At 48.8% G+C, this 22116-nt stretch overlaps 1 protein-coding gene across 3 annotated transcripts in view; it reads right to left on the reverse strand.

The window, feature by feature from the left end:
* The window catches only part of fus (epithelial splicing regulatory protein fusilli), a 139771-nt gene that overhangs the window by 23148 nt on the left and 94507 nt on the right, over positions 1–22116 (reverse strand). For all 3 annotated transcript variants that reach the window (XM_050191584.3, XM_050191582.3, XM_050191580.2), the window contains exons 7-9: positions 7289–7464; positions 3407–3501; positions 2280–2522 (exon numbers count right to left, since the gene is read on the reverse strand). In XM_050191584.3, the coding sequence (XP_050047541.1) occupies positions 2280–2522; positions 3407–3501; positions 7289–7464 (514 nt within the window). The remainder of the gene's footprint in view (positions 1–2279; positions 2523–3406; positions 3502–7288; positions 7465–22116) is intronic.

A 22116-nucleotide genomic window follows, 5' to 3' on the forward strand; every position in this document is an offset into this window, starting at 1 on the left:
AAGGCGCACTGATTTGCCGCCCGATGAGGATCTGCCAGGTAGATTTTCGTGACGAATACGTATACTAAAGTTATTAGTTGCTGCTATAAAATAAAGCCGGCCTCAAGTCAGGCGGCATTGAGAGCGTCCGACAGCGTGTAGAAGCGACGGCCTAAACTGTTCAGCCCAGTGGCATTTTGTCATTTTGTCAACGAACAACTGCGTGGATCTGGCAAAACCAGCATCTGTAAATCGGGCGAAACACATTCTCGCTCGTTCATCATTTTTTTTTTTTTTTTTTTGTGACGGCATTCAGCTTCTTCCGATGTCAAGCGTAATGGTCGAAAAAAATAAAAAGTGCATGCGTGCAGCATGAATCGCTTCTGTACATCTTCGCCCTCATAAATTCCTACGAACTGTGGTTCTCCGTGAGTGTATAAAGATCCCCTATAGTGTTTTGGAGGGGCCATCGATCGCAGAACTTTATAGGTGCGAGTGTTTTTCCCTGCGCCTCGAGACCTCGAAGCGATTATGGGCACTGCCGAGCGTAACTATAAACGCCCTGATCTCGTCACAATAAAATCGCTACTTCGGGTGAAATTACGGCACGGGCTTTCTGCCGAAGACATTCCCGCCTGTTCTGTTCCCGCACCATATAATACAAGTGCGCTTTTTTTTTTTAAAGGCGGGTTTTCGAAAGGTAGGGTGGGGAGAGAGAGGGTGCATTTCAGCTTACTTGCACATCAGGGGTTTGGTGACATAGAGAGCGGTCCATTTCAGCTTACTCACAAGTCAGGAATTTGATGAGATTGGTACATCAGCGTACGTGGGTAGATCAGCCTGGATCAACGTTGGGGATTTGGATCAGCTTGGTAAGAACAGTGTCGAAGTTTTAAATCACTGCCGGCTGAGAGGATATGCAAAACCCACAAAATTGCGCTTCTGTACATCTCAGGCTAGAATCATAATTAAGGTGTCAATTACATGCGGATCGATGACATCATTCCTGCCGTATTCCGTTTCCCGCACAGTCTAAGCTTTCAAATGCATGTTTCAATTTCAACACACGAACTGAAAGCTGGGCGTGTTTGTTTGGCTTCATTATTAACTACAGCTTTACAGAAAGACAACGGACAAGAGCCACTCACAAAGACAATAGCCAAGAGCTCACCTCGTTCTTGTCAGTTGTCTTTCTGTCGCGCTGTAGTTAATAATGTATCAGTCTCAACAGTGCCATTAAAGGCAAGGCGGCAATCTTGGATAGGACAAGTAAGATGTGTGGGAAAGCTTGCATATGGAATTGTGCATACCGTCCAAATCGCGGAACACGGCTCTGAGGTCTCAAGGCGCGTTCGAGCGCGAACTGTCGTAAATGAAGAAATGTGCCGTGCTAATGCAATTATATAATGTGTCAGGGTGGCAGTTATGCACGAGACAGCCAGGCCTCACAAATTTTTGTTGGTTTGGATCTCAGAGTCGATGCACATTTACTTTGGACTTCAACGGTGCTGGTAAACGTTTCTGGAAAGCAGAAACCTCGAAAAATGCGAATGTGCACGGCTGCGCAGCATGAATTGAGAGGCGTATTGGGTGCATTGTGCATGTCGCAATCCCACGTGCAAAGTGACTCCCTCGCCCCCCTCGATGTCTGGCTGAATGCCTAGCCCGCGAGGCTCTCTTGTAGATTCCGTAGATTGATTTTCATCGAACATCCAAGAGCCGAACGCGACGAGTCATAAGTCGGTCTGTATCGAGGCGATAGATCCGAGCGTGCCAACACAACATATAGTTCTTCGCTGGTGGCTGAGAACCACCGATCCGATCCTATCCCACAGCGTTTACATGAACCTTGCCAAGCGAGTCAGGCTGAGCCAATGTATATATACCCTTGCAGGTGGGCTGACCCAGCCCGACCTCACTCCCTCGCTCAGCCCGAACGGTAAGCGTTTACGTAAGCACGACAGGAAAACTTCATTCCGATAGACGACTCGACCCGTTTTCGTCGGGTACACAGTAAACGCCCAGCTTGTTCCGAAGGCAGGCAGGCAGGTACACACACACGCATACGCACACACACAAAGTTATTTCGCTTGAATTGTTCGCAAGAGCAGATGCCAGCAGATCGCGACGTCGGACATATCATTAGCAAAGGCGGCCGGCCAGTCGCACGAACTTACGAACGAAGAAAATCTTTCTGGACTTCGGCCCTGTGTACATTCGCGATGGGTTGAGCATATTGCGCTGGTGTGCTACAACGCTTGGCCGCGTGTGCTTCGGGCGATGCTGGCGCCAGCGCTCACCTGCTGCACCTCGGCCGTGGTGCTTCGGAAGAGCTCGATGTATCGCGAGCCGATGAGCTGACGGTGCTTGTGGAGCGCGCGGCTCGCCACTTCCTCCGAGTCGAAGAGCACGAACGCGTCGCCCGTGGCCCGTCCGTCGGGCTTGCGCACGAACAGCACGCCGTCCTCGTCGTCCATCACCGGGCAGCTTGTGTGCGGTTCCGAGCCCTCGCTGCCGTCTCCCGACGACGCGAAGAACTCCACCTGCAATGCCGCTTACGATGGGCAAACCTCGCGCTCAATGGCGCCTCCTTTGAGCACGCCTCATCTCTCGGGCCTTACGCTGCAAGAACCTGTTTACAGGTGCCTTCTGGACTTGGAAGTCGCCTCTCGCGACATTTGCGATGCAGGGTGCCAACTACACGGCATATTTTTTTTTTTTTTTTCGCGCTTCAAGTTGGCGTAACAACTCCTGCATCCACGAGTTCGTGTCCGAAAAAGCAGCTCGATGAACTGGCAGTGAAAAGTAGTAGGATATGGTGGCGGTAGTTGTGATCGTTGTAACTGCCTACTAGGCTAAGGCGTAGCATTAGAAAGTTGATTGATCGAGAAGAGATTTACGAGCACTGCTGCGATGCCGAAACATGTGACGCGCCACAGATCGCCACCTGATAAAACGTTCCATGTGGTTGGGCCACGTCGATAAGAAGTATGTGGTCTCTCGCACGCCAGTCGGATGTTTGTAAACGCACGCAGACACTAAATTACCAGGTAATTTGGATAATTTGGTAGGTTCTAAAGCCTAGCGGCCAAAGCTGACGGCATCCAGGGAAAACTTCCGAGTCTGCATGAAGGGCGAATCGCTCGACGGTGCTGACCTCCGGTTCTTAGATTTCCGAATAAAAAAAGAAATCTAACCGGTAGCACGTCAGAACAGTGACAACAGAAATGGGACACACACAGCTGTGTGTGTGTCCTCTTTTTATTGTCCCTGTTCTGACGCGCTCGTAAAGTTTCCGTAGGAAGTGTCTTTCGTTTTGCGACCATGAATGTGCACACCTAGACTAACACGTTGAAACTTTTCGACAAAAAAAGTGGTGAGTTCACGGAATCAAAATCTGATAGAAAACACAATACTGTCGTCTTACCACTTGTTTAGCGGTGCAGTCATAAGGTAGACCGCGCATGCGCACAATCACTTGTCCACCTCGAGACAGGAAGGAATGCGCTTCGTTGTTGTTACCTAGAAGTATACAGAATGCAAAAAAAAATATATATATATACATAAAAGAAATAATAAACAAATTAAAACAGCTTTCTAGACTGGCTTCTCGCACAATGCGGGGAACGAGTGTGCGTTCCACCGCACTGGTTACGACCAGCCGTGCACTTGATCACAACCGTCACTTCCGTTCAGTACAGCTCGGTTGGTTCAAAATTGGTCGTGTTTTCTGGTTGAGTGAACCAACATCTCCTTGAATTCACGTAATAATAATAATAATAATAATAATAATAATAATAATAATAATAATAATAATAATAATAATAATAATAATAATAACAACGGCACTTGCGCTACGCACCACCAAATGTCAAACTTCTTACATACTGGTACGAACAAAACCAGAATATGCGTCCCCTATCTGCAGCCCTAACCAAATCTATCTGATAACTTCACTAGAATCACTACGGAATCGGGCCACTAGATTCATTCATTTGTGCTATTCATACAATACCAGCGTATTATCTTTAAAAGCGAAATCCGGTCTAACAAATCTTGCCTGTAGTCGTCGAATCGCCAGTATGTGTTTGTTCCACAAGTTTTTTTTTTTTTTCAGTTCACTTCGTATTCCGCCCTAAATCAGCCCTCCGGCACGCATTTCACTCCGCATTGGTCATCCCCTGCAAGTTGCCCGTCGACGTACTCATACAACAATGTTTTCTGCATCATTCTTTCCTAGCTCAGCCATAGACTAAGATGGCCTTCCACACGACGTCACTGCAACCACCTCTCCATCTACATTTCCTGATTGTATAACTGCCATATTTAACCAAAAATTTGTGTGTGTGTATACGCGATTAGTTATACCTGTACCCACCCCTTATGTAATACCCCCATATTGGGAGTCTTTAAGGCAATAAAGCGAAGCGAAGTGAATAAGCCACGTTCAGAAACAGCGCTACCAGTTTACGTTTCCTAGGGTAAAACTAACAGATAAAAATGCTCGTCCGCAAAGAAAACATGCACAACCAGGCGGGACGCAATGCTTTAAAACTAGAGGTGTTCTATTAGTGACAGTTCCGGATCGAACGCACCCGCCGCGGTGGCTTAGCGGCTATGGTGTTGCGCTGCTAAGCACGAGGTTGCGGGATCAAGTCCCGGTCGCGGGAGCCGCATTTCGATGGCGGCGAAATGCAGAAACGCCCGTAGTCCCGTGCTATTTGGGGCACGTTAAAGATCCCCCGGTGGTCAAGATTAATCCGGAGTCTCCCGCTACGGCAAGCCTCATAATCAAATCGTGGTTTTGGCACGTGAAACCACAGAATTCGTTCAATCGAATATTCGAGCAAGACGACCTCCGAAGATGGAATATTTTCTCATTTCTAATCAAAGTAAAAGAAAAGAAAAATGTTGCCTGAGGTCCAGTTGGTAAAAATTGGAGTTGCTGTATGCGTTACGTAAAAAAAAAAAAAAAGGAGGTCTAGTCACATTATTTTATACATGCATGTAATGCCCATCGCAAATGTACGCCTGCTTAACTGAGGAGCGTGTTGTATATGATATAGGCAACTGCTTTCAGTTATCTGGTGCACCATGACAATGATAGTTGTGAAACAAGGGAGAAGCACGTCGCCAGATACACGTGAGTACTTCGCTCGTTGAAGGAAAGAAGTGTGGTACAACAGCGCGCATTGTTTTAAAGAGATACAACTACGGTGATACTGGCCAAATAATACATTGCATCGTCTAAATCGAGACAACTTCGTATAAGGGCTGCCTAAAAGTGAGAAATTCTTATCGAGCGGCAAGAAACGACTGAGCGGATGTTAATTTGCTCCGCGCGTTCGCTCAGAAACTGCACGTTAACACCGCGACTCTCCTACAGCAGAATCAATCGGAACACTTCTCACTCACATGGATTCTCTCCCTTGAGACTCCAATCGGCGTCGTCATCCCTTATGTTCGAACAGAAACGAATATTCGACAATTTCGGATAACGAATGCTCGAATCGAACACGAATTGAGTACGAGGACTGTTCGATTCGTATTCGAATATTCGCACACCCATACAAAGTCCATCGCCGCGACGGCAGTTATGACCGCACTTTCTGCGTCTCAGTGAATTCGGGTCGACTCGAAACAAGCCTGCAAACTAGCGAGCGAAATCACAGAAGCTTTTCATACGAAAAAGCGCACTGATATGTGCGTCAGTAAACTGCATGTTTTATTGTAAAAAAAAGAAGAATTATTTTCCCAAATGCCACGCAACCTGCATAGTAGTCTTTTTTTTTTTAATCTTCGTTGAATGATTAGGCTCTGTTCTACGCATGCCCATTGTGGTCGTGCATATTATACGTATACGATCTTATTCCTAAATAAGCCGAATTGCGAGTCAGGTCTCGTTTGCTCCCCTTTGCCTGTATCCCTACACCTATTGTACCCTCTGAGTTCAACAATGAGCTAAGGTAAAACCACCGCTTGTCGCGACTGAAATAGTGCACACAGCAAGCCGTAGGCGACGACTGGAAGGAAAGAAAAAAACATTACAATACCGAAACAAAAATGTGCCGTTTTATAAGTAACTTCTGAGGTTTTACGCACCGAGAACGGCGACGTGATTATGTGGCACGCCACAGTGGTCGACTCCGTATCAATTTTGACCACCTAGGGGTTCATTGACGTGCACATAAGTACGCGTGAACCTCCACGGGACCGCGTTCACATAGGTGGCTTTCCGTTCGTAAGAGCTGTTTGTCACTGGCCGGCTGCCTTCGTTAATTATATGTCCAGCGTGACGATTGGCTGCCACCTACTTTTGCAAACAGGGCCCGTATTCACAAAAACGTTCTTGCGCATAGCGTAAGAACGCTTTTGTGACTACGGGCCCCAATTTTTTACCTACAAGGGTACCCAGCTGCGGCAATTAAGTGAGCCTGTTCAAGCGAAACGTTCGCGTGCGGATACAGGTGTTGGACAGAGGGCGAAAAAGCATTTCTTGAACAGATTTGACGAGGAAGAGGCGTAGCTCGGTTCTCCGGGGCGTTTATCTTTGTAGTGGAAGCAGCAATCGTCGGGCAAGGTGCATTATCTGCCGCGCGCATGCTGCGTATACCGGCTCTCCATCCAGCCGTGGCATGCAGGCGCACAATCGCCGCGGTCATTCGCAAAACTTCGGCCAGAGACAATGCAGAGACTGGGGTTAAAAAAGAAAGGAAAACGAATGATGCTGCCTCCTCGCGGTATCGCGCGCGTACGCCCTTGACCAACCCTTGACCAGGCGCCTCGGGCAAGCGCAAGGGTTTCCGAGAGACTCGCAATCACGGCAGCCGGGTCAACTGGATGCACGCGGGGGAGGCTGCGGCGCAAGGTGATCAACCGCAGTGATGCGAGTGCGGGCTCGCGATTTTGAAGGGAAGCCGCGCGCTTAACGCTGCAATGCCCAAGCGCAGTTCCGCATCAGGGAAAATTAGAACACCTTGTTCGCCTTTAGTTCTGGGTGAAGAAAAAAAAAGGAATTGTTATACGGCTGAAAATTTATTCAGTATAATAATTAATCGATTAGCAATGGTCTTTCTGAACTGTCCACCGAATGAAGTCTCACTCCAGCGCATCAAAAACGCCAGTATAGTTTTCGGTGCTTAAATCAGAATTTTGAGGGATCGATCTCAGCGTAGCATATATGTGATACATTGGGCACGATGGTTAATAATAATAATAATAATAATAATAATAATAATAATAATAATAATAATATAGTCACAGTATAATAATAATAGCAATAACAGTACAATCGGGGCTGCATGCTCACCTCCGGCGACGTTGACGAAGTCCTCGCCCGTGGCGCGGTACACTTCGATGTACCGCTGGCCGATGTGGTGCTTGTGCCTCTTGAGCGCCATGTCTCGGTGCTCGCTGTTCTCGAAGCGGACCAGCGCCTCCCCGTTTCGCCGACCCTGTGGACTCAGGCAGAGCGCCACGCCTCCCCTGCGGGAAGGGAAGGAGCACGCGTTCAGACGCCGCAATCTCCCTCTCTCTCTCTCTCTCTCTCTCTCTCTCTCTCAGAAGATTAGCGGGACGTCGGTATCGGCATTACGCGAAGGCGACGCGAGGTTGCGCCGCTGTCGTAATGCGCACACGTTACTTCGACGGCTACACACGCCTAATTCCGACTGACAGCGCTGGCTGAGATCAACTTACGGCTTGCAGGCGGCCGGCGGGAAATCGCTTCCATGATGGCCGCATTCCATGGATTGCTAGAGGCGCCCTTTTGCTCAGACTTCGACGCGCGTGAGACGGGTGGAACACATCAATCCCTCCACTACAAAGTCCTCGTAACTTAAGTGTAGCTCCCATGCGAGCAAAACTTCATTAAATCGTCGTCCGAGTTACACGTTACAGACAAGTTTCCGCGTGTGGTTAGACTGTAGTCTAGAACAGTACTTGCATTTTCCCCTTAGCATATTACAGGGCAATCTTTGTTGACCATTGATTTTGAAAGAAAACGTTAAGCTAAGCTTCTGAAACCACTGACGTATAAAGCTTTGGAACGTAAACGATTTTGAAACTCGCTAAGCAGTTTTGCACGCTACAGATATGCCTGTCCCATGTTGTTGCACTCCACGTTAGGGCACAGAGCGTGTCCCGCAACGAGGATCACGAGCGAGGTAAAACAACAGACGGTGGAAGTGAATTAAGAGCGACTGACCAACTCCATTTTAATGTAACAATCGATCGCCGAACGTTTCCCGCGTTCGTGGGAGAGACTGCCGAAAGTTATTTTGGAGCAATTTTTGGAGCAAGTAAAATTACGTTGTGGAGCAGTTTGAAGCAGACAAAACTGCACTTTGGAGCAGTTTGGAGCAGGCCAATCTGAATTTTGGTGGAATTATGGAATATGGCAGCGTATACTTCGAAACCATGACTAAACACAGAATAAATTAACACGAAGCAAGCAGCAGAAGCACGCTTTGTAGCTGTATCGTGCTATAGAAGAGTGAGTCGAGCGGCGGCACGGCGCATGCTTTCCTGTAAAGCCGAAAACATCAGTGTCACTATGATCGAACTATATTTTCCTGCGCCGATCGATGCTCGTGATGAGAGCGGAAAATGTTCTCAAATTATGCGGTCCAATCGACGCGGTAAAATAATTTCTGTGTCAGCATACGTCACCGCAGACCCAGAGAGCCGCAACCAACCCTGTGCTGGTATAACATAAGACTACTGTGATGTGTTTTTATTGCAAAAGCGAATATATGGACACTTCAGGCGCATTTCTGCCGTCGCTGTGATGTTCCGTATAAAGTCCAGGGGCGATAACATAGTCGCCTCGCGCCGTGTGCTGCATGCGCGAGGGAAAGCGGGGAGGAAGCGCGCCGTCTTCCGTCGCGCGCAAGGCACCGTGCGTTGGGGGGGGGGGGGGATGGATTCAACTACGCCGGCTGCTGCGTATGGCGCGGCCTATCTTGAATGTTATCTGCGATGGGGGCAGAGTGCGAGTGCCAATAGCTTCGTGTGCGCTGTGTTTTCGCCGCTGAAGCCAGGCAGCACGAAGGTCGATTCATTCGCTGCTGGTGCCGCGCTTCCTCACTCCAGCGTTTTGACAGCGTGTTTCCGCGGTCATCGAGTGAGATATGTTCATGTTTGCTTGTGCGCGCGTCACACCATGCTTGTTAATTTAGTTAGTAATCGAATGTTTACAAGTTTATACGGCCGATAAAACTAATATCCTTACTTCGTCTAACAATTTGCTACCGCCGTCGATGCTTCGCCTGTGGGGCGAAACTGCGACAGTTTTTTCGGACAGCTGTCTGCTGATGTGATATATCGCAATCGACGCTTCGCCTTTCGAGCGAAACTGACTTCATTACAAATCCGCCATTGGCCCTTCGCGATAGGTCAAAATGGCTCAGACCTCGCCCATATAGGGCATAAAAACAGACTGAAATAGTTTTACGTTATACCAGCCCTGGGGACAAATACGCTCGCACGCTGTGCCCGTTGCAGCGCGGGCCTCCCTAATATATAGTTAGCACGCAGCGCCCTCAGCCTACTTTTCTTTGTTTTGAGCTTCAGCAAGGGATCGCCGCGCTGCTCGGCCCACTCAACCTTATTCTATAGTGCACTCTAAATACAGCCATCCTAGCCTTTCCAACACCAGCGACAACAGCCGAGAGTGTTTAGAACGACAGAAAGCTGAGCTAGTTGGTAAGGATTCATAATGCAGCCGAGAGTGGCTGCACGCGAGCCGGCCAGTTGCCAGAAGCGCGGAAAAGTCCAGTGTTGCATGCGCGAAAATTACGAGAAACTGTGTGGGAGGCGCCGTCGCGCAGTGTGCGGAACGCGAACGGCTGCACTCTTTTTCAGAGAACGAATCCGCTCGCTGTTCGCGGCCACTGCCGGAGCACACATGCCAAAGCCGTTCTGGCGCAGCGTGGCGCAATTTCGGTCAATTTTCTGTGTTTGGCGCAGGAAGTTCTGTTTGTATCAAAATGGCGCAGGAGTCCCACCCCTGCACGCTGCGTTCTCCTGAACCGCATGGGAAACTAAATTAAATTATGGAGTTTTACGTGCCAAAATCACTTTCTGATTATGAGGCACACCGTAGTGGAGGACTCCGCAAATTTTGACCACCTGGGGTTCTTTAACGTGCACCTAAATCTAAGTACCACGGGCGTTTTCGCATTTCGCCCCCATCGAAAGGCGGCCACCGTGGCCGGGATTCGATCCCGCGACCTCGTGCTCAGTAGCCCAACACCATAGCCACTGAGCAACCACGGCGGGTACCGCATGGGAAACTAACGGGCAGCGTGCTTGCTTTAAACTTCGAGCGACACAGATTAAAGCACATCGCTGCGCCAAGAGAAAACATAAATTTGCTAATTCAGACCGCACTGGGCGGCACGTATTCAAGAATGAATACTTGTCGAACGTGGCACTCTTTGGCCAGATCTGGCCCTTGCGCCACTAAAACCCATCAATCAATCAAGAATGAACAGTACCTGCTAGCGGCCAGCGATACGCTTATATGACCTTGTCCCGAGCACACTTTCTAAGACCATTGAAATCTTCAAACTCGCGCAAAGGGGCCAACAGCGTTCACAAATTTCTATGATTGTTGCATTGGTATATGAAAACACACGGGCGACGGGGATATAGGCCTCGGTTGTTGCAAAGGCGAAATTGCGGAAGACAAATCGTTCACCGGCGCAGCTAGAATACACTGAGTTCACATTATCCTCGCAATGTTACGTATAGTAACATCTGCAAAGGTATCGTACTTGAGGCTATTCCTTGCATGACGTTGAGTAATTGCTGTGTGGCGTCCCAGGCAAGTTCGCAATGCACACACTCACGCACGCACGCGCACATAAAAAGTAGAAAAAAAGTAATAATAGCGAATATACGAGTTAAACAGCACTCTTCGATGAGTGGTCATACAGATATACAATTCGTCCTCCCGGTATGTTATCGCATGATATTTTGTCTGCACTGACGTAAAACTTCTGAAACAACGCCGACAAGCCCATGTCAGAAGATAACAGCAGGCAGAATCCCCAATAGGATTCACTACTTGAATTTATTTGCTATAAGTTCAAGTAGTGTACTCCGAGACTAGCAGCCAAACCACAAAGAGTTGGGGATGTTTTGTAGATAGATAAGTACTTTTGTTTTAAGGCAGAAAATAGATTTCGGGGATACCCAACGAGCGATAAGTTGGGTTACGCTGAAGAATACAATTATGAGGAATGTCATCGGTTCACAAGCGAAAAAAAAAAAAAAAAACTGTTCAGGGTATGAACGAGAAAGCTGCTTTCCAGCTCGCAGCGTCGGTTCCGTGTAAGCCTGAGCACGACGGCAGTAGTTAGGCAACAACTAATCCACGGAGACTTATCTATAAGCCTTCTGAATGTAGTCGTCTAAGCAGGCTGCGAAAAACAGCTGCCGTCGTTTAGCGCGTTACACACTGGAAGGCTCGCCGTGTCCGGACTTGTCTGCGTGGCGTCTCGCCCCGACGAGACGCAATTCTGCAATACACACAAACACACCGGCTCCCTATCTACACGTTGGGGAGGACCTGCACTGCAAGGCCCCGTCTATGCAGCCACTGGAGAACCACGCGGCCGTTTTGGCTCACGTGTTCGTCGTTTTCCTCGATGGCACGTCAGTCGAGCCGGGTCGCGGAGCACGTGCAATTGTAGCGGTCGCAGGCGTGGTTTCTATGTTCTCAAGGCTTGTGCCAGCCAGGACTCGCCATTTCTGCCGGAGTGTTCGGATGACGAGTATGCCCTCAGAGTCACTTTTTTTTTTTTTTTTAATCTTCTGCTACGCTTTTCTTATCGCGTTCTCACCTGTAACCCGCTCACAGCGCCCGACGCGTTTTTTTTTTTTACCTCGTCCAGAAAAGCATGCGGGAGAGCGCGACGTGGCCGAAGGGTTTTCCGCTTTCACTGGTACAGCGCGTCGGCTTGGGATCGAATCGGAAGCGCGACAATCGATGCGGTCCAACCTTTGCGGGAACGGCATATTCCGGGCGCCGATCGTGGCGCGAACAGGATGCCAACCTTTCGGTGGAGCGCCCAAAGCCGGCCTTGTGGGCGCCACGTCGCAGCGACCTCGGCGAACACGCTTATCCAGCTGGTCCGCCCCTCGGAGCGGGCGACTGTGACGCGTCGGCTCCGCTGTCCAGCGCGCAAGACCGCCGTCTGCTCTCGCGAATCTCCCGGTCGGCGGAGAGGTCTGTATCACGCGCGAAGCCTTCCAAGTGCGATAACCAGAGGGAAAACGAGAGAAAAAAAAATAATTCTGCGGTGAGAGCGGAGAAAGATGCGGCGATAAGCTGGCGCTTTTCTGTTGTGCCGTCTGCGATGCTGTATGTATATATTTTTTTCCCCTCTCGCCTGGACCCGCTGACGGCCGGCTTGATAGGCAGCGCTGTGCAAAACGCTGACAGAAGATGATCCACAAAGATCAAGGACCCTCAAAATGGCTCCTCGACGGCCGCGCGGAGAAGCAGAAGAAAAAAAAATATAAAAGAAAAAAAGAGAACAAAGATCTGCGTACGGCGGAGCTTTCGAAGAGTCGCTGTTGATCACAGTATCAGGAGTTCTTTCTCCTTCAGATGGACAGAGGAGAAATCCGCAGTGTTGAAGCTCTCCTGCGCCGGTGTCGTACATGCTGATAACGAGCCAACGCACGCACACGAACCTATTATATCGGCAGACTCGAGCGAAGGCGTCTAGGATCGTACGCTAGCCAACACACGCCCTGAAGTATAGTGACCGCATTTTCCGCAAGCTGCGAGACATGGAAACAGGAAACGAGAGGCAACGCGACATTGAATTTCGGGGTTTTTCTCCTTCCTAGGAGATGCAGAATCAATCACAAAAGCGTGCTAACAATCCGCGAGCGCTTTCCCGGTATGCCTCTTCAGCACCACTCGGAGCGATTGCAGCATGCATGACGCACGCGAAGCGCTGAGTGAGCACGCCGCCCGTCGTACCGAACGCGCACTCGGTGCGGCGGGTTTTGCGTGAAAGCGTGACTAGAGCCGCCTCCTGGCATTTCTCGTTGTTTGTGGCTGCTTTTCTGCGCACCAATACGTCTCTGTATAGCGCGACTCTTTGGTCAGAGAGCCCAGGAAAGCGAGAAGCTGCGAAGGCAGATATCTGAGCACGGCCGGCAGAACCTTGCCCGATCTTCAAGCCATTCGCCTCCATTGCCACCACCATCCGCCTCCTTCTCTCATCTGCCATTTTTTACAGCGAAGCTATACATATAGCTACCATGCGGCGGTGGTCGATGTCCGTTCCGACACGAAAAAAATTTTCTTCTCAAGTTTCTCGCGAATGCTCTGTAGCTCTCAATATAATGTAGGTATCTTGAAAAAAGTCATACTGAAATTGGCCGCTAAGACGACTCTACCATTACGCCAAGTTTGATTTACTTGTCGTAATTAGTTAGTTCACAGTCAAGTTGTAAACGTTACAGAATTCCCGTCTGCCGTCAATACATGGCCGTCTACGGAGGTGGTATGGTTGCAGAAAACGGCTCTTGTTTTATCGAAACTATACCAAAACAAATTACATGACAATTAGCCGCTAAGGCGACTCTAACATTACGCCTCATTTCATCTACTTTTCATAATTACGTAGTTCACAGTGAAGTTGTAAATATTGTGGAATTCTCGTCCGCTGTCAACACATGGGCCTCTACGGGAGGGAAACAGACAGCCCCATGTTTGTCCGCTAGAATAAAACTTTAGTCCTTCCAAGTTTCACTCAGCTAATTAACTAGGAAGTATGCTCAATCGCAAATTACAAACAAACTTGTTTGGTTTCGTGCACTCCTTTGAGTGCGCCCCGGTCAACCCATGTCGTCGCTCGCGTCGAAACTCGGTTTAACGACCACCAGCGTCCCATACACACTGTTACCACTATTTGGCGTTGTGTGTTATTTTTACGCCATAGTCGCCTACGCGACCTTATAATAATAATATATACATAGATGCGTCAATTGAGGTAAAACAGACCAGAGCTTCGCTACTCGTCCTTCTTCACAGAGTGGAAGGGCTGAGGATTTTTTTATTTTTATTTTCCTCTATACACTAAAGCTTCTCTTGAACGAAGTCGCTAAAACTCCCCGCGCGGAGTTGTATTCAAGCCAAATACAATTGAGCGAACTCTGTATGGGGCCAACTAGCTGTTATAGAAACTTTTTCGCGACACTGCTGCACCTGTGCAAGCCAGGTCACCGGGCCCGATGTATATGACGTTGTCCGGCGGTATTCTGTTCAGCGACAGCAGCTCTTACACTGTTAAACAGTCGCACACGGTCACATGCTAGTGAACTCGTATAGGCAGAGTGAGTATGAAAGCCGTATGGCGACCCCCTTAAATATTGTACAGGTCTGTATATATATGCTCTCAGATTATGCCAGTGCAGGTTACCGCAACGCCGCAGCACCAGCTCGCACGTTATCTGGCTACGAGCACGTGTGTTGGCAAGAGAACTTGCGCTGCAGATAGCACCGATATAGAACTCAATCTGACCTGGCGTTTCTTTAACGAAGCGCGGAAAACAACGCGATGGTGGCTGCAGTTTCCGCGACCGTTTTTATGCACCAGAACACGATAGCCTCGCACCCTGACTAACCGAACGCATACTCTTGCACCGGGTTGTCCGGTCGACCAGCGCCATTTTGCACTGGGCTCTGGGCGCTCTGGGCTGCCAAAGCGTGTTCGTCGGCGACCAGTAGACAGTAGGGATGCATGTTGAAAAGTAGAATTTTCATAAAGCTTTATCGCGCAACTTTTAATAATATATGGCACCAACACAGTGCTGTATATTCCTTCACAGGTTACGTGCCAAAAATATGGAGATATTACAGCTCACACTTGTTCCAGCATAGAGCGCGCGGTTTGTACAAACGTAGTAGTGCACTTACCCGATGTATTCGCTTCTGCAGTCTGCGCAGCACTCAGTGTGGCTATTGCGGACTTGCATGAGGTCTTGAAGTTTGATTGAACCGAGACAGCGAAAATTACGGGTTACAATAAACGCGAAACACGCCTTCCGCCCAGTAAAAAGCTTAAGTTTCGCTTTTGCGCAGGGTCGCATCTCCCGGTGTGGCAGCCCAGGCTTGCTACTTCGCGGCGTTTGGGATAGATGGCGCGACCAGCGCTCCCCAATATAGCGGCGCGCTTTGAATTCACCACGGAATTCACCATGCCATGGAGGAAGAAAACTCCATGGAATTGCTCGCGCGCACCTTCGCGTGGGCATGCAGCTATACTTCGCCTCTCTAATTCCGTGCAGTGCAGTAAAGGCCACGGGTCGCGTCAGCCAGCTAAGATAAGATTATAAAAAGCGCTTCTCTAGTGTCCACCTGTGATCACCTTCCACGCGACAGCGGCTGAATGGAAGCTCCACAGAAGGATTAGTAGAGGACAGCAGACGAGTTCTACTCTTTGTTCAGGCACACAGAGCCGGGTCTCGTTACCGATTAGCTGACATGAGCCTTAGCCTTCACTGCACGAAGTTGGTGAGACGAAATGCTCTCTCTCTCTCTTCCCTTCTTTCTTTTACCAACATTTATCCCTTCCCCCGGTGCAGCGTAACGAACCGGACGTTCGTCTCCTTTCGTTCTCTCTCTCCACTGTCAATCATAAGTCAAGAAAACAGGAGGCTATTCCCCCAAAAAAGCGCGCACAGATTCTACTATATATGGGTTCTTTTGTAGTTCCGCGCAACTGTGCGGTGGATGACAATTCTTTTTTTCATCTAAATAATAATAATAATAATAATAATAATGATGGGGTTAAACGGTCCTGCCTCCGGATTAGCTATGACAACGGGGGGTTTTGAAGCTTTCTTGGGAACTACAGCGTTTTTTTTTTTTTTTTTTTTTGTGTGTGTCTAACCGTTTCGTGGGCCGATCCACTGGGAACATGGGGTATGTGCCGCTCTTCAATGAAGCTTTATCATGCCAACTTGTGTATGAGCAACTGGGTGTGCATGTGCCACTGAGTCCACTCGGAATGTGCCCCTGGCTTCAGCAAAACTCAATAAAATTCTTTGACGCCAACTTGTATCAGAGGGTACCTAAACAACAAACAAGCAGTAATGATATAGTCCCGCACTAGGAGTCCCAAAGGGCGCATCTTGAGCGCTACACGACAGCGGCCACAAGAACTGAGCACGTACGTACACAAAATTTAGTACGCAAGATCAATTCTCGTGTACAGGTACCGGCTAATCGTGCACATTATTGATTTGGATTGCATTGAATTCTAGGGTTTCACGTGCCAAAACCACGATTTCATTATGAGGCACGCCGTAGTGATGGGCGAATCCCGGTTAATTTTGACCACCTGGGGTTCTTTAACGTGCCCCCAATGCACGGGACACGGACATTTTAGCACTGCGTCCCCATCGAAATGCGGCCGCCGCGGCCGGGATTTGATCCCGCGACCTCGGGCTTAGCAGCTCAACACCATAGCCGACGATACCTTTCGAATAGCGTACGCAAGCAAACGTAAACGCCTTACATACGTGAAGAACTAGCGTTGCCCTCACTGCACACGCTCCGAACACTATTGGGTTTCTACGGCTTACGTACACCATGTACGTTATGAAAGTTTAACGCACGTAATCATTACATATGCGCTAAATAATAGCGCTGAAGCGGGACGCGTGGCTCTCGCTTCAGTGCGAATTGTCCCGATAACCTGCGCTTTCGTTATCGTTTGTCATGAATAAATATAGTTACCTAAGCTTTCGCTTCCTCTCAACTCACCTGAATTGGAAATTATCAGCGGCAATGGAGCGCTGTATAGACTTATGTCATCATTCGTCGATGCTGGCATTCACCGGCATGACGGGACGGCGTCGGCATAGTTACATAGATAAACCACGTTAAACGACGGGAAATGCGGTAATGAATCGTCTTGACTTGGGCAGATATGACGCCACCTTTGAGATGACGTCCAGTGCACTAAACTTGTTCTTTACGTTTGCGTTCCAATGGGGAAACGGCGCTGAAGTTTCGAACTTACACACAGTACTATCTCGTGGGCATGGCGTGCATTGTTTAGACACATGAACAGAAAAAAAAATGCACAGCAGTACGGTGGGGGACGTGTAAAAGTCGTGACAAAAAAACAAGTTTGAAAGCCGTCGTTATCCTGCGTGGCTAATTGCCACAACTAGTAAAGCCGTAATACATAGCCCCATCATTCGATCATTTTTCGTAATCAAGCAGGCGTGATCGCACGCTGTTTCAACTAATATTTCTACAGCTCCGTCTATCCGGCCGTGTGCCTTATCCGTGCGCATTTGATTTTATTGAAAGTGAAAATGGGAATGACCGAGAACATGTTTCTGGTGCAAGAATATATACAGCCAGCGCACGAATATTTGAAGCTGAAGATTTTGTGATGGTACACAGAGTAAGCGAGTGACTAGCTATAATACGTCTTTGCTGCCCAAGCTATTACAAAGTGCAGATCATCTACGATGCAAGCCTTGTGCGCAGCAACAACAAATCTTTAGAAAGTGAGCACATCCGCGAGTCATTACGCAGAAAATAAACAATCCCGTAGTGACCGCACCAAGGAACTTTATTGAGTCAGAAATAGGACAAGCCGATATTTCTAAGTGTTTGCCAGATGAAGAACGAAGTGCAAAACACACTGATCCTGATTTAATTCATTAGCGGAAAGTTTAGGCAGCTTGGAATATATTCATTTCTAGCGCCGCTTTTAGAACAAACACCGCATACACTGCTCGCGCCGTTTGGACAAGCCGTAATGAGCTCCGAAAACGTTTAAATGGTTTTCTGAAGCTGTGGCCAATGCTTCGTGTCGTCCATCCAATGCCCGTTTACAATATCTGCTGAAACAGAGGTTTGCTGAACCGCACCGGGGCGTCATGCACATCCATTGTAAACATGGAGGCAACTGAGGCAAGCAATGGACGCGTCACCACGTGATAAAACATGGCGGCGCCCACGGTACCGTGGTAAAAAGAGTCTATATGTTTACTAAAACAAGAACGCACCGTAACGTCCCGCTAATTACCTGCGTTTAACGCGTGGAGGAAGGAAAAAAACTAAAGAGAGGCACTGACGTCATTCCTTGTGAAATTCAGTGACGCCGGTAGTTGGCGATGCTCCGCGGTCTTGTCGGGACAGATTCTCCTCTCTTGTTTACATTTCTCTATGGTTACATTTCTCGCCTTCGGCGCTCAACCACGCCGGACTACGCGAACGTGCGCTCACCGTAGTGATCCGACCGACTGATCCAATCGCGGTGTATACGCGATGCCGTTGCATAAGTCATTTCGTCTGAGTATTGTGCTCTAGCATTGAAAGAAGTTCATAACAAACTCCGCAAGTTAGACTGTGAGGTCGTTCCCCGGTACTTCTGGCAGCTCTTCTGAAAATAAATATGTGCATCATCACTGCACTGTAAGAATACACAGGTAATGACCGGCTGCACACTTTACCCTCATCACGACCTACGGCTAGCCCATCTGCAGTTTATGAGAGCAAACACGTATGCTGTTCGTGGCTTTATAGGAATCGGTTTGCTTTATTGAGCAAGTTTCGGGCGGCCATGCACCGCGGAGATGTGACGAGCCACAGCGCGCCGACGAAGAGGCCTATAGCAGAGGAGAACGTCGTTACGCGTTTAAATACCCCGACTGCGGCCTGAGGTATACATTGTTCTCGCGGTAAGTGAAGCTTTACGGAAACAAAGTTCTGTAGCCTCCGCGCGGTGCCGAACAGTAAGCGCGTTTGCGTGCGGCTATAGCGAGTTGACTACGTTGCCTACGTACGACCGCCAGCCATTTGATGCGCGCGCAGGCGTTCTTCTGTCGAGCCTTCTTCACTCTCGCACCACATCCGCCAACCTTCACTTCCCTGCACCCCTGGAGCATACATATATCTGCGGTAAGGAGGGCTCGTCCCTTAATTACTCACAGCAGCTGCTTCTTTCCCATCCTTCCACACGGCTGTTTTACGTGCCTCAAATGCATCGTCCGCTGTCAAAAGCAGGTATACGTACTGTACAGCTGCCACTGACCTGCAAGGCGTTTATCGTATACATACTCTAAAGCACAGCAGTTTCAGTGTGTGATGAAACTTTAGCACGAATCCACCGAAGATGGCAAATAGATTCCCAGATCGTCCGTGGCGTGGTACGTGGTATACGGCGTTGCATGCGCGCTCGTTTCACGCCTTTTACCTCTTCCAATCCTACCTGGCCACAACAACAGCCAGGAAAGCACCGTCTAGTTAACACAACGGAACAAAACGCGGAGACTAATGCAATCCTGCACACACGAAGTCATTGCCACGGTACGAAATCCTACGGGGCAGCACACGCAAGAGCACACCACCATAACAAAACCGTCATTGTGCCCCGACAACATGGCCGCTACACCGAAAAATACCACGTGACTTCCTCCACACTTTTGTCCTAGCGGGCGGAGATGGTTTTTTCCTTCCTCCATGGTTTAACGGAACGCAAGGCGTCGAACGCTATTCTAAAACTACATAGTATTATTAGCAGATAAGCCTGATTCGTCGTTCTTAATTTCGTGCTTACGAAAGCGCAATTTTGTGAAACTTGCCTCTGGTTAAGATATTCTCGACTCAAATAATCGCTCGCCACCTACCGGCCGTGCCGAGAAACAGCTGATCCAGGTTCAGGCTTGAAGCGAAAGAGGGTCTCCTATCACGGCATGCGCTGAATGCACCATTCTAAAATTGTCGCGATGCCACCGCGCACAAGCCCGAAAAATAAAAAAAGAGACGGATGTCGACAGACTTGTTATGTACCATTATGGCGTGTCATCGCGGTGGAAAGACAGCAATGTATGATTTCATAATTTATCGAAAGCAGCAGACGACGCGCAGAGAGCGGCTCGGATAAGAAACTTACGCATTGAGAAAAGGTGACTTACGCTATGCTTATTTGTTCGAAACACTTCATTCGGGATGACTTCTTTCTTCCCGGCGTGTAGACCATTTTATATATTTTATATATCTTTCCGGCGTTTCGAATCGTGGAGTGCGCTTTGTTTAGGCAGGTGCGCCGAAAAGATATAGTGATGTACGCTTAATCTTCAGTTGGCTTTGTTAATTTATAGTTTTCTGTACCAGCATTAGTGTTACTAATGAGTTAACCATCAGGAATGCTCTCGATAATGTACTTTTGTCTGCAGGCGCGGTAGCAGGAATGATAACTAACCGAGGTGTGAAGTTGATCATGACACATGTTATACCGTGAGGCGACATATCGTTTTGATAGCATGCTTTAGTTTATCAGTGTAAACAAAAGATGTTTTTTCATCCAACGCTGTGAGTTGTAGTTTATGTTCTCGGAAGAAATTTGGAAGCGACTGCTAACAGCGCTCGTTCCAGCTTTGGAGCATTCGACATGGCCATAGCGCCACTATAGTTTGCTTTCCGACACTGCACATAGCTAAATTCACAACTGTTCAACTGGCTCAATTCGTTCCCAAGTCATGTATTTACACTAATACCAGTGAAAGTGCTCAAAAGAAAACCCTCGGCAAAATTTGGAAAACCTGTTGGAAGAAACTCAACTTGGTCCGACTTGTTATTCAGTTGTCACGTTTCACCGGGGTTTGAGAATTCCTACGGGCGGCAGGTGTCGGCCGTGTTCCCAAGCCCGGACCCTACCTTAAAAGCGCGGGTGCGCGGACCCTATCTTGAAGGAGATCTGGGGTGGGTACAAGGTCTAGACACATCGAGGGCTGGTAGCTTCGTGCGCGCTGTGTTCTCGCCGCTTAGTTTGCGATGAAGCAAGAGGCAGCACGAAGGGCAATTCGCTCGCTGCTGCTGCTGCTGCTCTTCCTCATGCCAGCGTTTTGACAGCGAGTGTCCGCGGTCATCGAGTGAGATGTGTTTATGTTTAGCTATGCCCACCTGACACCATGCTTGTTAATTTAGTTAATGAGCGAACGTTTAAACGCTTACACGGCCGATTAAGCTGCTATCCTTACTTTGTCTAACAATTCGCTACCACAATCGATACTTCGTCTGTCGGGTGAAATGAGGACAACCTTTTTTGGACAGCACAAGTAACAGATTCTGGAGTTTCCAAAAGGAACGGGGAGATGCTTTGTAGGGTTGCTGTGGCCCCTACAGCAGCCCAGACAGCGTGGACGTTGCCTACTATTCTGCGAGTAGCAAGACAACCACTGCAATGCTATACAGCTTCAGCTGGCCCACAGGCATTTCGTATAGTAAGCTTATGTTATTCAGTAATAATTTAATTCTGGTGTTTTACGTGCCCAAACCCCTATCTCATTGTGAGGCACGCCGTCATGGGGGACTCTGGATTAATTTTGATAACCTGGGGTTCTTAAACCTGCACCTCTAGATATAAGTACACGGGCATTTTTGCATTTCAACCCCATAAAAATGCAGCCACCGCGGCCGGGATCGAACTCGCGACTTCGAGCTTAGCAGCGCAACGCTATAGCCACTAGGCTACCGCGGTGGGTGATTTATGTTATGGACAAGCCGGCCCTTAGCGTGTGGTGACTTCCAAATAGCAGGGCTGCTTGTGAATCAGCAAAAATGGTCCATCTGGAGCACGTTGGTGGCTCCAAGAAGTAAATGTAATGCCGCAGTGCCACTCGCAGTGCCGGCAGCTCTGTGGAAACAACAGCAGTCTCGCGGCTTCGTGTCGACGAAATCGTAGAAGTCGATTGTTACAGAGCCAGCTGTGTAGATGTGCCGGCCTTGTTACATATGTCAGGAAGCACTGTCTGAAGCTGTCGGTTAATACTCCTTAATGCCTGGCCAGAGATTTTATGCGATTAACATCGTAGCGGCGCGTCTATCGCCTCCAGAGTCGGTGAAGAGAAAGACGGCTCGCATGCATGTCGCGCGAGTGAAGAAGAAGCGCGCTCGACCTGTGCGGCCGCGGTGGTTGCCGTTCCCGAGATCCCGCGGCACCATGGTTGGCCGGCCTAAATAAATTGTGGCCACGGCGGCTACCTCCTACCGCCGCCTCCCACAGATTGGTGACCCGACGCCTCCCACAACATTCATGGGGAGCTTCACGGTCTTTCAAGAGCCTTTTTTTATCTAACCATTTT

Source organism: Dermacentor andersoni, chromosome 1 (genome assembly GCF_023375885.2).
Source record: "Dermacentor andersoni chromosome 1, qqDerAnde1_hic_scaffold, whole genome shotgun sequence".
NCBI lineage: Eukaryota > Metazoa > Arthropoda > Arachnida > Ixodida > Ixodidae > Dermacentor > Dermacentor andersoni.